The sequence below is a fragment of the Brachionichthys hirsutus genome, chromosome 7, assembly GCF_040956055.1.
Source record: "Brachionichthys hirsutus isolate HB-005 chromosome 7, CSIRO-AGI_Bhir_v1, whole genome shotgun sequence".
Lineage (NCBI taxonomy): Eukaryota > Metazoa > Chordata > Actinopteri > Lophiiformes > Brachionichthyidae > Brachionichthys > Brachionichthys hirsutus.
The window spans coordinates 2,579,083-2,592,032 of NC_090903.1; the positions used below are offsets into that span (position 1 = coordinate 2,579,083).

The 12,950-nt window shown below is 47.4% G+C and overlaps 1 protein-coding gene across 1 annotated transcript in view; it reads right to left on the reverse strand.

The window, feature by feature from the left end:
- The window catches only part of arfgef3 (ARFGEF family member 3), a 57,063-nt gene that overhangs the window by 22,929 nt on the left and 21,184 nt on the right, over positions 1 to 12,950 (reverse strand). The window contains 8 exon segments of the mRNA XM_068741526.1: positions 1,885 to 2,100; positions 6,638 to 6,745; positions 7,028 to 7,193; positions 7,410 to 7,576; positions 8,219 to 8,571; positions 9,665 to 10,257; positions 10,397 to 10,529; positions 11,015 to 11,127. Of these exon segments, the coding sequence (XP_068597627.1) occupies positions 1,885 to 2,100; positions 6,638 to 6,745; positions 7,028 to 7,193; positions 7,410 to 7,576; positions 8,219 to 8,571; positions 9,665 to 10,257; positions 10,397 to 10,529; positions 11,015 to 11,127 (1,849 nt within the window).

A 12,950-nucleotide genomic window follows, 5' to 3' on the forward strand; every position in this document is an offset into this window, starting at 1 on the left:
GCTGCAGGAACTCAGGCAAAAGCAGCCCCCACGAAGTACTCAGTGCTGTACCTGCTCGTACTTTTCAGTTGGCCGACATGTTTAAAAATATTTTTTTGGTATTGGTTAAGTAATATTCTGATTTTCTGAGATTTTCATTAGTTGTCAGTTATAACCATCAAAATTAAAAGGAGTAAACGTTATCTCAGTGTGTGTGTAATGGATGAATATAATATACAAGCTTCACTTTGTGAATGGCATTGCTGAAATAAATGAACCTTTTCTTGATGTTCTCATCACATGACCAGCCCCTGTGTATGTTGGGTAGGATTAACAAGATCCTCAAAGCTTTCTGTCGGCTGCCCAGTCGAAGTCAGCCTCTCCCCACCCCCCCTACACTCAGTGTAGACTCCTAAAATGACAAACATTTTGCCAGATTTACTTTGGCGCCAACTAAAAATCGAAAATTCGATTTCATTGTGTGTGTCAGCAGATGATGACTAATAAAAAGTATTTCACAAGTGGGCTCGCAGATTACCGCCCCAACAAACACCAGTGGCTTTGCGGCCTTCGATCAGTCCAGGTCCCCTGGCACTCCTGGTATGCGTTTGAAGCTGTCCCGGAAGTAGAGGTTAGCCATCAACCTGGCGGGCTCCTCTGCCGGGCGCGCCCAGCAATCCCCAACGGTTTGTTTAGCTCTGCCAGGTCCAGCTACCTCCCTCACCATCTGACCCAGCTCAACACCAGGCAGCGATCGGCAGACAGCTCGGTTCCTCTCTTCATCCGGGTGTCCAAAACATACTATTGTAAGTCTATCATTGACCTGCGTATCCCAGTGATGATGTTCATTATGGACAAAAGCCCAATGACTGAACCCCACCCAGGTTGAGATTAGGCAGGCGGTTCCTTTCACCACTCCCTCCGAGTCGATTGCCAATGTGATCGGTGAGATCCACCAGCAGTAATATATAGCATCAGTCTCTAGCACACCTGTTAAAGACTCCAAAAACGAGCGGCTACCCTGTGCTTCCGTTCGGCTTCCCTACCCCAAGACAGGGAAGCAACCATTTCATCCAACCGGATAGACGCCGATGTACAGATTCACAAATAAACCCACACCTGCCCTCCACCTCTCACCCAGAGCAACACCCATTAACCCCTTTGCTACGACCATGTCGCCGGCGCTATTGATTTCTATGCTCGGTTTTAAGGCAACATGCACCACCGTTACCAGGAACCGGCGCCGGTGCTCCGGGCGCAGACACTGACTGACCAGCAGGCCATAACGGCGGCATGGTGCGCCCTCCCCATCCCGAGGGAGAGGGCCAAAGAATCTGATCTATGTATAGAGGGGGGCCCAACTATATCTAGACTGAATCTCTCCCTTTTCCTTACCTATTGGAGAAGGTAAGGATTTCATCAGCTGGGGATTGGAGCAGCAAGGCCCTCACCCCAAACCTCCACCCGATTCACCGGGAAAAGGACTGGCAACCCAGTGCTCACTGGCAGGCTCCAGGGTGGCCCCAGGAACCGGCCCAGTCCGTACTCCTCTGCGTCCAAAGGGGTTTCAGACCTTTTGCTGTTACCGGCTCCTTATCAGACTAAAATGACTAAACTTTAATGTTAATAAACTTTGTTTACTCACAGTCACATAGAGAGGCTTTCACACACCAACCGACCCCCTGAGCCCGTTTCTCATCTGCTCATTGAACGTCAATCAGCTGAGGTTTGCCCAGGTTGGAAAATAATTAGGTTGGTTTAGTAATCAATAATTTGTGAGTAATTAGCTCCAGTGTCTGACCCTGACCTTTGACTCTCGGTGTAAGAGTGAAGGAGAACAGAGAGCTGACTGATGGAGCTCATTTTGGCATTTCAACAGACACAAGGCGTCCATGTTTCACCCACCCAGAGTGCAGCTGAGCACAGCAGCCTTTCGTAGCCCGTCTAAACTGAGACAGATAATGTCTCTCTCCCTCTGGCTCTCCTCTTTCATCCCATCTGAGCCCAGAATGAAGGCCAGACCCTTGGGACTGCCTGCCATCTGGCCCGTCAGTGGCGTCGACATCACATCGATCAGGTTCTTCCACACGCCGGTGAGGATGAAGCGAGAGAAGACGGCTCCTGAAAAACACATGGAATGGACTGAGGACTCGCTCTCATATATACCGTATTTTCCGGATTATAAGTCGCGGTTTTTTTCATAGTTTGGTCGGGGGTGCGACTTATAAATCGGAGCGACTTATATATGCTTTTTTTACAAAATCTGTGAGCGCAGAGACAGTAGCCTACACATTTCTATAACAGGTGTTACAGGGAACTCTGTGACCCGTCAGAATCTGTCGCGGTTTCTGGAGGTTCAGAGTTATCTGTCACACCTGTTATCTAAAAACACAAATTAGAAGGGCTGATTGAAAATGGCGCCGAAAAGAAAGTCATATTCCGCGGCTTACAAGCTTCAGATAGTGAAATATGGAGCCGAAAACGGCAATCGAGCAGCAGAAAGAAAGTTTGGAGTGAGCGAAAAACTTGTAAGGGACTGGCGAAAAGCGGAGGTTACGCTTACTGAAATGAAGAAAACAAAGAAAGCTAATCGCGGGCGACAAGCTAGGTGGCCGCAGTTGGAGGAACGAGTTCACGCATGGGTGCTTGAACAACGTGCTGCTGGGAGAGGTTTGTCAACGGTGCAGTTGCGTCTCCGCGCCCAGGTGGTGGCCAAGGAGGTGAATATAAACGGCTTTGCGGGAGGACCTTCTTGGTGTTACCGCTTCATGCAACGCAAACGCCTCTCTATCAGAGCAAGGACGACACTGTCCCAAAAACTGCCAGCGGACTTCCAAGCCAAGGTTGACAGTTTCCGCGCGTTCATTGAAAAGCATGTAAGTGATCACAACGTGACACCGGATCATATTATTAACATGGACGAGGTCCCCCTCACTTTTGACATCCCCATGGGCCGAAATGTTGCAGAGAAAGGGCAAAAAAGTGTGAATATCGTTACAACTGGTCATGAGAAATCACACTTCACAGTGGTGCTGGCATGTTGTGGAGACGGATCAAAACTGCCACCGATGGTCATTTTCAAACAAAAAACCATGCCAAAAATCCAGTCCTCCTCAGTTGAAGTCGCCGTGAACGCGAAAGGGTGGATTGATCAAGAAATGATGAACTTGTGGCTTACAAAGTGCTACAATAAGCGACCGGATGGCTTCTTTAGAGCACGCAAAGCTCTGCTTGTGATGGATAGCATGAGAGCGCACATCACACCACAGTTAAAAAATAAATTAAAAGTTCTCAACTCCATACCTGCCATCATCCCTGGAGGCTTAACCAAAATACTCCAGCCACTTGATATCTCCGTGAATAGGAGCTTTAAGTCAGTTTTGCGTAACCTGTGGGAGCAGTGGATGACGGATGGAGAGCACAGCTTCACGGCAACCGGGAGAATGCGCCATGCAACTTTCCTGGAAGTCATTGAATGGATCGACAAGGCATGGGCTTCAGTGACAACCGAAACCATCCTGTCGGGATTCAGAAAGGCTGGAATAATTGGAACTGCAACTGACGACGAGTCTGATGTAAGCAACGTAGAAGAGGAAGCGGCGTCTTGTCTACCTGCCGAGTTGGGGGAGTTGTTCAAAAGTGACACCGAGGATGAAGATTTCCTTGGATTTCGTGATTCGGAATAAAACCTGATATTTTGGTAAACTTGTTAGCATGTTCTTTGTGCTATATGTTGTTTGGTGTTGGATTTTATCAAATAAATTTTCCCCAAAAATGCGACTTATCCTCCAGTGCGACCTATATATGGTTTTTTCTTCTTAATTATGCATTTTTTGGCTGGTGCGACCTACAATCCGGAGCGACGTATAATCCAAAAAATACGGTATATATATATATATATACACTTGTATTACTTAGGGGCAGTGACTTTTTCACACAAGTGAAAATGTCACTGCCCCTAAACCTGGTTGTGCCACGCTTGGCAACAATTGCAAATGAACATTTGTCATAACTGGCGACGAGTCTCACGCCGCTGTCGAGGATTTTTAGCCCACGTCTTTGCAGAATTGTTTTTATTCAACCACATTGGCGGGTGTACAAGTACAAACTGCCTGTTTGAGGTCATACCACAGCATCTCAATTGAATTAAAGTCCGGACTTGGACTAGCCCACTCCTCCAGAGGCAGACTTGCTGGCGTGTTTCAGACTCTGTCCTGACACCTAACCCAAGCCAGCGTGAGCTTGAGGTCACAAACTGATGTCCAGATATCTTCCTTCAGTCGTTTCCGGTAGAGAGCATAATTCTTGGTCCAACTGATTACAGCAAGTCTTCCAGTTCCCGCGACAGCAAAGCAGCCTCAGACCATCACACGGCCTCCACCGTGTTTAATTGCTGTTATGGAATACTGTGTTAGATTCACAACAGACTTGAACACACCTAAGTGTGAAGTGAAGTAATCCGAAGCCATGGTTCTTGATCGGAAAAAGGTGGTCTGCCCTCTCCGGGTTGGTGGGGAGTCTTTGCCCCAAGTGGAGGCGCTCACGTATCCCGGGGTCTTGTTCACGAGAGAGGGAATAGCAGAGCGTGAGATTGAAAGGTGATTTTGTGCAGCGGCTGCAGGGATGCAGTCGTTGTCTCGGTCTGTCCTGGTGCAGGAGGAGCTGAGCCGAAAGGCAAAGCTCTCGATTTACCGGTCAATCTACGTTCTTACTCTCGTCCTTTGCCATGAGCTTTGGGTCATGAGAGAAAGGACAAGATCCCGGACACAAACGTAAGAAAAGAGTTTCCTCTCCGCAGGGTGGCTGGGCGCACCCTTAGAGACAGGATGAAGAGCTCAGTCACCAGAGCGGAACTCGGAGTAGAGACACTGCTCCTCCTCCACATTGAAAGGGGCCAGGCATCTATTTTGGATGCCTCTTGACGCCTCCCTGGAAAGGAGTTCCGGGCATGTCCCACCAAGCTGGAGGTGGTGTCTGGGGTGAGGAAAGTATGGAAATGCCTGTTCAGACTGCTGCCTCTGCGACCCAGCCCCGGATAAGCGATGGAAGACGGATGGATGGACTCTTTTATTATAGGTGTATTCAGTCTATGTTGTAGAATAGAATATAAATCTTTTATTGTCATTGTACATTGTACAACGAGATTAAAATGATATACAATCCCATTTAGAGAGGACCGGGACATTTTGCTAGCCTAAAATGGCTCAGGGTAGAAGACAGGGTTAAACAACTCAAAATGGGATTGGCATTTAAAATAGTCAACGCAGCTCTGCCCTCAGTCCCCTCAATCCCTGCATACCTGAATAAACACCTCCACAGATTTAGTGACACCCACAGCCACAACACTAGAGGGAGCTCAAACAACAACCTGATTACCCCCTCCTACAGGACTAACATGGGTAAATCATCTTTTTACAATACTGCCCCCCAAGGGTGGAACTGTTTGACTCCTGCCCTCAAAACATGCACCTCTTTGGCCTCCTTCAAAACGGCCCTAAAAATACACCTTTCAGGGGGACAGAAACGGAGATAGTCATCACGACTCTCTCCGGATCAACCCCCCCCCCCCCCCTTTTTTTGTCCACCTATGTTGTACATATTATGTGTCTTTAATTTATTGTTATTTTGCATCAATTGAGTAATTTAATATTATTTTTATTGGTATTGTTAAATGTCGATGATTTATGTACGAAGGACTTTCAACGGAAACAAGACCGCAAGGGCTTTTTAGAAATGCTCCTCTTAGACAGGATGTTTGACTTTATTACCCTCGCCAAAGGGGAGGCAAGGGTATTGCAATTGGGTGCGTTTGTTTGTCTGTTTGTTTGTCTGTCTGTCTGCTTGTCTGTCCGAGCGCATAACTCAAAAACTAGTAACCCAATCGATTTGAAATTTTTACACAAGCAAGGTTCTGTCCGTGGCTCGGTCCTCCCCGAGAATGGCGTTGATCCGGATCTGGATCCAGATTCTAGAATAATTTTTACATCTGGAATTGTGCCTGTGCTGTAAACTGCCACTTTAAGAGGGAGGGACACGAATGGCATGATGGGAAAAAGAGTCCAGAAGGAGTCTTGTAGTACGTTCCGGAGCAGCAAGCTAGAGCAGGTTTGGCTCCTCTGATCCGGAAGCCCTGTTTACTGTCTCACAAGATCCAATAGTCTATTGGAGGCGGGGTCTGCAATCTCTGGTTGTCTTTCTAGTTTGTACTGTAATACATGCTACTGTTTGACTGTACTTGTACTCTAACATTCTATCTAATAAATATATTCATCATCATCAGTCCTTTTCTCTATCTGTCACATTGTTGTATTGGACATTGAGTAATTTCAGGATGTATTTCGGGTTGGAATTCAATTTTTGCTCCAAGATGTAGCAGGTAATTTACACCAGAGGGCAGTAAGATAGGAAAACAGCCCGGCAGTCATCTATTCATCTTCTATACCTGATTGGTTTCCTCCAATTCCACCATAAAAAAGCCTTTTCAGTTGTTTTAAATAGTCGTGGTGTGTGTGTGTGTGTGTGTGTGTGTGTGTGTGTGTGTGTGTGTGAACACTATGGTAGGCAGAAGGCAATCTGAACACAATAACATCTCTGCGACCGTTTTAATGTCATCCCAAACCCATTAATTAGGACACTTTTAGAACCCTGAACAACTGACCTGCCATTACTGTGTCACTGCTGGTCCTCTCGCTGGCTAGGACTGGCCTGCTGGACGTCCTAATGGACAGCTGGCCTCCAATCAAACAACTGCCCAGACCATCAATATCTGAGCGAGGCGGAGCGGTGAAGAGACGAGGACAGTGGGACAGAGAATCAGGAACTACCGTTACCTGAATGGTCTGTAAACCTAATCAGCAGGGGGGGACATTATGGTTTACTAATAAGGATTCATGAACTCTCCTTTGGGTCAAGAGCAACAGAACATGAGGAGGAAATGATTTTATGACACAACTTAATAAGGACTTTTACTTCTAAGGCATTTTAACTTTCGGTGCATTTCAGGCTCAGCGAAATGACCGCTGAATGCAGTCTATTGGTTTGCGTGTACCCGTCAGCATGGTGATGAGGGGCAGGGGGGGGTCTTCTGGCGAGCCCCAGTACCCGGCCTCAGTCAGTAGGTTGCGATCCAAGACTTGGTGGTAGAGCTCCTCAATCCAGGCCTGAGAAAGAACCACGAGGACGCCACTGCTCTGGATCACACGGACAAACTCCTTCTGCAATAAACACACACCCCCAATACCGTCTGGCCAAGTCTGCAAAGTACACGGATCCTATGCTATCCCATTATACTAACTATTTCACAACAGCTTTCTAGCTTTCCTCCAGAAGAAGAGCATGTACTGATCCAAAACGAACACACGCCTTTAAACCCCCTTTCCTTTCAACGCCCCTTTGAAAGCGGTCCTGCAGGACAGCAGCGGTCTGCTCACCAGGCCCAAGGCGGCGGGCAGCGTTCGCCGCCTGTAGTAGTCACAGCAGCACAGCTTGAGATTGAGCAGCAGAGCGTAGTACGACACCAGGTATAGACCGTCTGCATTCATCAGAGACCGACAGCCGAGAGCGCCGCCTGCCTCCAAGCCGGGGGAGTGGGTCCCACCTGGAGGGAGAGAGAGGAATGGCAGGTAGAAACGCATCACCAGGAGGAGGCAGAATGCAGAAGACAGGGTCTGTGTGCTGGAGCCGATCCCAGCCGTCCACAGGCGAGAGGCAGGCTACACCCCGGACACGTCGCCAGTTCACGCACACACACACCTACGGGCACATTTAGCGTAACCAATTCAGCTAAGTTGCATGTTTCTGGTGGCGGGAGGAAGCCGGAGAACCCGGAGAGAACCCACACAGCGGGGGAGGCAACGGCGTCCCCACTGCGCCACCGTGCTGCCGCTCATTTACATATTAATCCCACTCAACACGAATAAATAATGTAGAAAAGAATAAACGAATCATATATATGCATAAACTAAACCAGCCAACAGCATTTTTCTAACGCACATACTGTAGTTCTGGCTGACAGATAAGGCTTAAAGCAAGCCTGCACGGTACCACGGACCGATTGCCCCTTTGGGGGGCCAGATCGCTCCCTAAAACACACCGAAAACTACCAACTAACTATCCTCTATTAGACTCTAAACTCTGTTAAAGTGTGAATAACTATACAAGCAGAGAAACAGAATGTGAACAGCACACGCATGCCACATTCTCAAAGAGAGAGAGAGACCTGACCCCCTCCCTCGCTCACCAGCCTGCAGTCCAGAGCAGAAGTTGGAGGAGAAGTTCTGGAGCGACTTGTCTACCTCGGCGGCGCTGGCCAATCCCAGCAGCCGGGGCAGCAGCGTTGACAGGGATTGGATGAAGAGCCCGGCCCCCTGCTGGTCGGCCTCCTGGGTGCGCAGCAGTTTGAGGGACAGGGCGGCAGCGCGCAGGGAGCGGTGGCCCAGGCAGTCGCGGGCCATTTGCTGCTCTTCTTCAGCCAACGAGACATTGTCCGAGCCAATATCAGAGACATCAGAGCGGCCCGAGTCTTTCTCAGCAGCCATGGAATACTGGTCACAGGAGTCAAACTCTGTCCGCGAAAAGTCCTGCTCCTCCAGACTGCTGGACCAATGAAATCATCCGTAAGTTAAAGCAGACTTTAAGAAGTAAAAGTAAAAAACTAAAATGGCCCAGGGTAGAAGACAGGGTTAAACAGCTCAAAATGGGATTGGCATTTAAAATAGTCAATGCAGCTCTGCCCTCAGTCCCCTCAATCCCTGCATACCTGAATAAACACCTCCACAGATTTAGTGACACCCACAGCCACAACACTAGAGGGAGCTCAAACAACAACCTGATTACCCCCTCCTATAGGACTAACATGGGTAAATCATCTTTTTACAATACTGCCACCTAAGGGTGGAACTGTTTGACTCCTGCCCTCAAAACATGCACCTCTTTGGCCTCCTTCAAAACGGCCCTAAAAATTCACCTTTTAGGGGGGCAGAAACGGACTCACTCACGACTCACTCCGGATCAACCCCCCCCCCCCCCTCCCTTTTTTTGTCCACCTACGTTGCACATATTAAGTGTCTTTGTAATTTATTGTAATTTATTGTCATTTTGCATCTGTGGTGTAATTTATTTTAGATTAATTGTTAGTTTGCATTGGCGGTGTAAAATCATTTTATTTTTATTTTTCTAATGTTACTTTGCATCAATTGAGTTATTGAATATTGGTTTTATTTTTATTTGTATTGTTAAATTTGTATTGTTAAATGTTGAGGATTTATGTACGAAGGACTTTCAACGGAAACAAGTCCGCAAGGGCTTTTTAGAAATGCTCCACTTAGACAGGGTGTTTGACTGTACTTGTACTGTAATACATGCTACTGTTTGACTGTACTTGTACTGTAATACATGCTACTGTTTGACTGTACTTGTACTGTAATACATGCTACTGTGTGACTGTACTTGTACGCTAACATTCTATCTAATAAATATATTCATCATCATCATCAATATATTTATTAGCGCAGTACAAGTACAGTCTGCATACTGTACCCAGCTTATGGTTTGCAACTTAGCAGCTGTGAACAATCAGGATTTGGCTTTCCCTGCTACATTCTTTTAATTTTTACACGTCAGATGTCAGGAATGTCATTAAAATACATAAGATCATGTCATAGGGCTGCATTTGTCTCAGCCATACCTGAAGTTGCTCTCGCTGTACCTGGACCCTCCGTGGTACGACCTGGTTCTGGACTCCACAGACAGGAAGTTAGTGATGTCGGGATAGACGAGGGCGTGACTTCGCTGAACCACATCTGGAGGAACTACACTTCCTCTCTCTCGGTCTCCGGCCTCACGCCCTGCTGCCCTTTTCTCTCCTCTCCCCTCAAACGGCCCTGCGCCCCCTCCCTCCTCGTGTTGGGTCCCCTGGCACGCCTCAAGGCTCGGCTCACATCTGATGCCTTCCTGGCCACCGCAGGATGAAGGTGTGAGGAGGTGTGCGTTCTTCCCGCACACTACAGAAGTAGAGTGTTCCAGGCCGAGTTCCCCCACCTCCAGGTCCAAGGTTGTCTGGCCTGTTTCAGTTGTGATGCTAATGCTAATGTCGGGGCTGCGCTCAACGGCCCCGACGGTGGCCACGTTGGATGACGAGGAGCTCGGGTCATAAGGAGTCTGCTCAGAGGACAGGATGTGTCTCTGCCACCTGAAGTCTGCCTCGTTGATCTCCATGGACTCCCGTGTGGATTCTGTCCCATCCTTCAGGTCGTCCAGCTGCCGGAGGACGAGCCGAGCCTGAGAAACACACGAAGCTTTCTTCTTTTACAATCTGACATCCCACATTCTTTGACCGGGTTTCCTTTGAGGCAAGTGGCCCCAGTATTCGTCTTTATTGTGATGCAGGTACCAGAGCCCTTGGGTCGCAGCAACGCACCTGCTCAGGTTGGAGACCACGGCCTTGTGACAGCTCGTCCAGTGCCCCGAGGAGAGCGCAGGAACACGAAACTGAAGAGTAACAAGCCTCGACGCCCCCCTTGATGCAGGCCTCTGACATTCCATCCATTACCCTTCAAAACGGCGTCAGAACACAAACACACATTTCACCTGAGCTGCTTTAAACCTTCTGGGCTCTGATGTCACACGACAATCAACACAGAACTGATCTTAACATGTGGCAATAAATCTTGTTTGTTGTCACAAACATCTCCCAGCGCATGTCTACATTTAATGCATTAACATCCTCTGCACAGAAGCATGCTGGGTTAGCGTTCGACCTGTGAATGATTGACCTCAGAGGGTCCCCCTTTTGATGACCCGGAACCGGATTGGCGCTCAGCATTTTCACATCCACACACAATCATTAGCTAAAAAGGTTATTCTTCCCTGAAGAAACAAATCCTGAAGGGATGACTTCCTGTTGTAACGCAATGGACTAAATGATCTGAGCCCTTTTACATACAACAGGAAGACTATGCTAATGCAATGCTAATGTAGCTATCAGGTCAGAAAACCCAAATACACACAGTGAATAGAACTTTATACAAACACTGACAGCTTGAGCAGGTCCAGGTGGGACTTCCTCTTAGAGAAGGAGCGCTTCCTGGTTTCGGGCTCAGCAACACACGGCCCGGCAAGGTCATACAGCCGCTGGGGGCTGCTCAGAACCTAGCGCACGCACGCACACGCACACACACACACACACACGCACACACACACGCACGCACAGGGTTGATGTCTCTCCTCCAAACATGAATGTAAATCATAGTCATGTGTAATACCTCGACATACGAGTGTTCCGAGACATGAGCAAAGCTGCGAGCAATATTTAGCTTTGAGACCCGAGCATGAAGTTGAGCTATACAAGCAACTTCCAGATGGTGGCGCTAAACAGCCGAGCGCTGCTAGCTAGTGGTTCAGTTTACCGGTAGGTATTATCCACCTTCTGTCCTCGTCTCCTGATCATCTCCTGTGTTGTGTTTCCAGTATTGACAGTATTTTAGTACAAGTTCTTAGATTTGAGTACTTGCTAATATCAAGTACAGATATAAGCACTGATGATGAATGATAAAATTAACATTTATTTTCAAAACATGTTTTATTGACATCAGACTCTAGAGACTTGTTTCACATTGAAGATTAAATTCCTCATTGATCGACTCAGCTCTTGAATTCATTGCTGGATGTTTACTCGCTAGAACAGGCATGGGCAAACCCAGGCCCGGGGGCCATATGCGGCCCGTTGGTCTTTTTAATCCGGCCCGCCAAACTTGTCCAAATTATATCATTAAATAAAATTGTATTATAATTAAACCTCATTCATTTGACCTTTTCCCTGTAATGCTACCTATAAAAGGCCAAATCCTTTAATGCTATAGCTTTCATGTGTCATTTATATTAGGTCACAGAAATACTCCATCCATCTGTGCTTGGTCCGGCCCCCCTGTCAAATTTTAGAACCTATTGTGGCCCGCGAGTCAAAAAGTTTGCCCACCCCTGCGCTAGAACAATGAGGATGTCAAGTAGAACAAGAGCCAATCAGAGATTGCAGACCCCGCCTCCAATAGACTATTCGATCTTGTGAGACAGTAAACAGGGCTTTCGGATCAGAGGGGCCAAACCTGCGCTAGCTTGCTGCTCTGGAACGGGACAAGATACAACTATAACCGTAACATATATGAAACTAGAATGAACTATGAGTGTGCACACTAAATTTGAAGTCTCTAGCTCCAAAATTGAGGTCAGGATGGACTACTGAAAAATGCAGATTTTAGAACAAAAATTAGCTCTCAGATCTGGATTGTGATCCGGATCCGTCCGAAATTAGTCATGGTCATAGACCTTGAAGGAGTACTTATGTGTGATTTTTTTCAGATCCATGTTTTGAAGAAATTAAGAAAAATGTCAAAAAGTGCCCTATCTCACAATGTTAAAGAATCCTTTAAAAAAATCTAGAATCTGGATCCAGATCCGGATCAACGCCATTCTCAGGGAGGACTGAGCCACGGACAGAACCTTGCTTGTGTAAAAATTTCAAGTCGATTGGGTTACTAGTTTTTGAGTTATGCGCTCGGACAGACAAACAAACAGACAGACAGACAGACCCAATTGCAATACCCTCGCCTCCCCTTCGGCGAGGGTAAACATGACAGGAGCGCCACCAGGTATTTCTAGCGTGACATACCTGTGGAGGTATGGAAGTGTCTAGGAGAGGTAGCTGTAGAGTTTTTAACGGGGTTGTTTAGTACAATCCTGGAGGGGAAGAAGATGCCAGAGGAACGGAGGGGAAGTGTTCTAGTGCCCATTTTCAAGAAGAAGGGAGACACACAGAGTTGTGTAAACTATAAAGGGATAAAGCTGATGAGATACGATGACGTTATGGGAAAAGGTGTTTGAGGCTAGACTAAGGACAGAAGTAAGTATTTGTGAGCAGTAGTATGGCTTCATGCTGATGAAGTGTACCACAGACACAATGTTAGCATTGAGGCTAG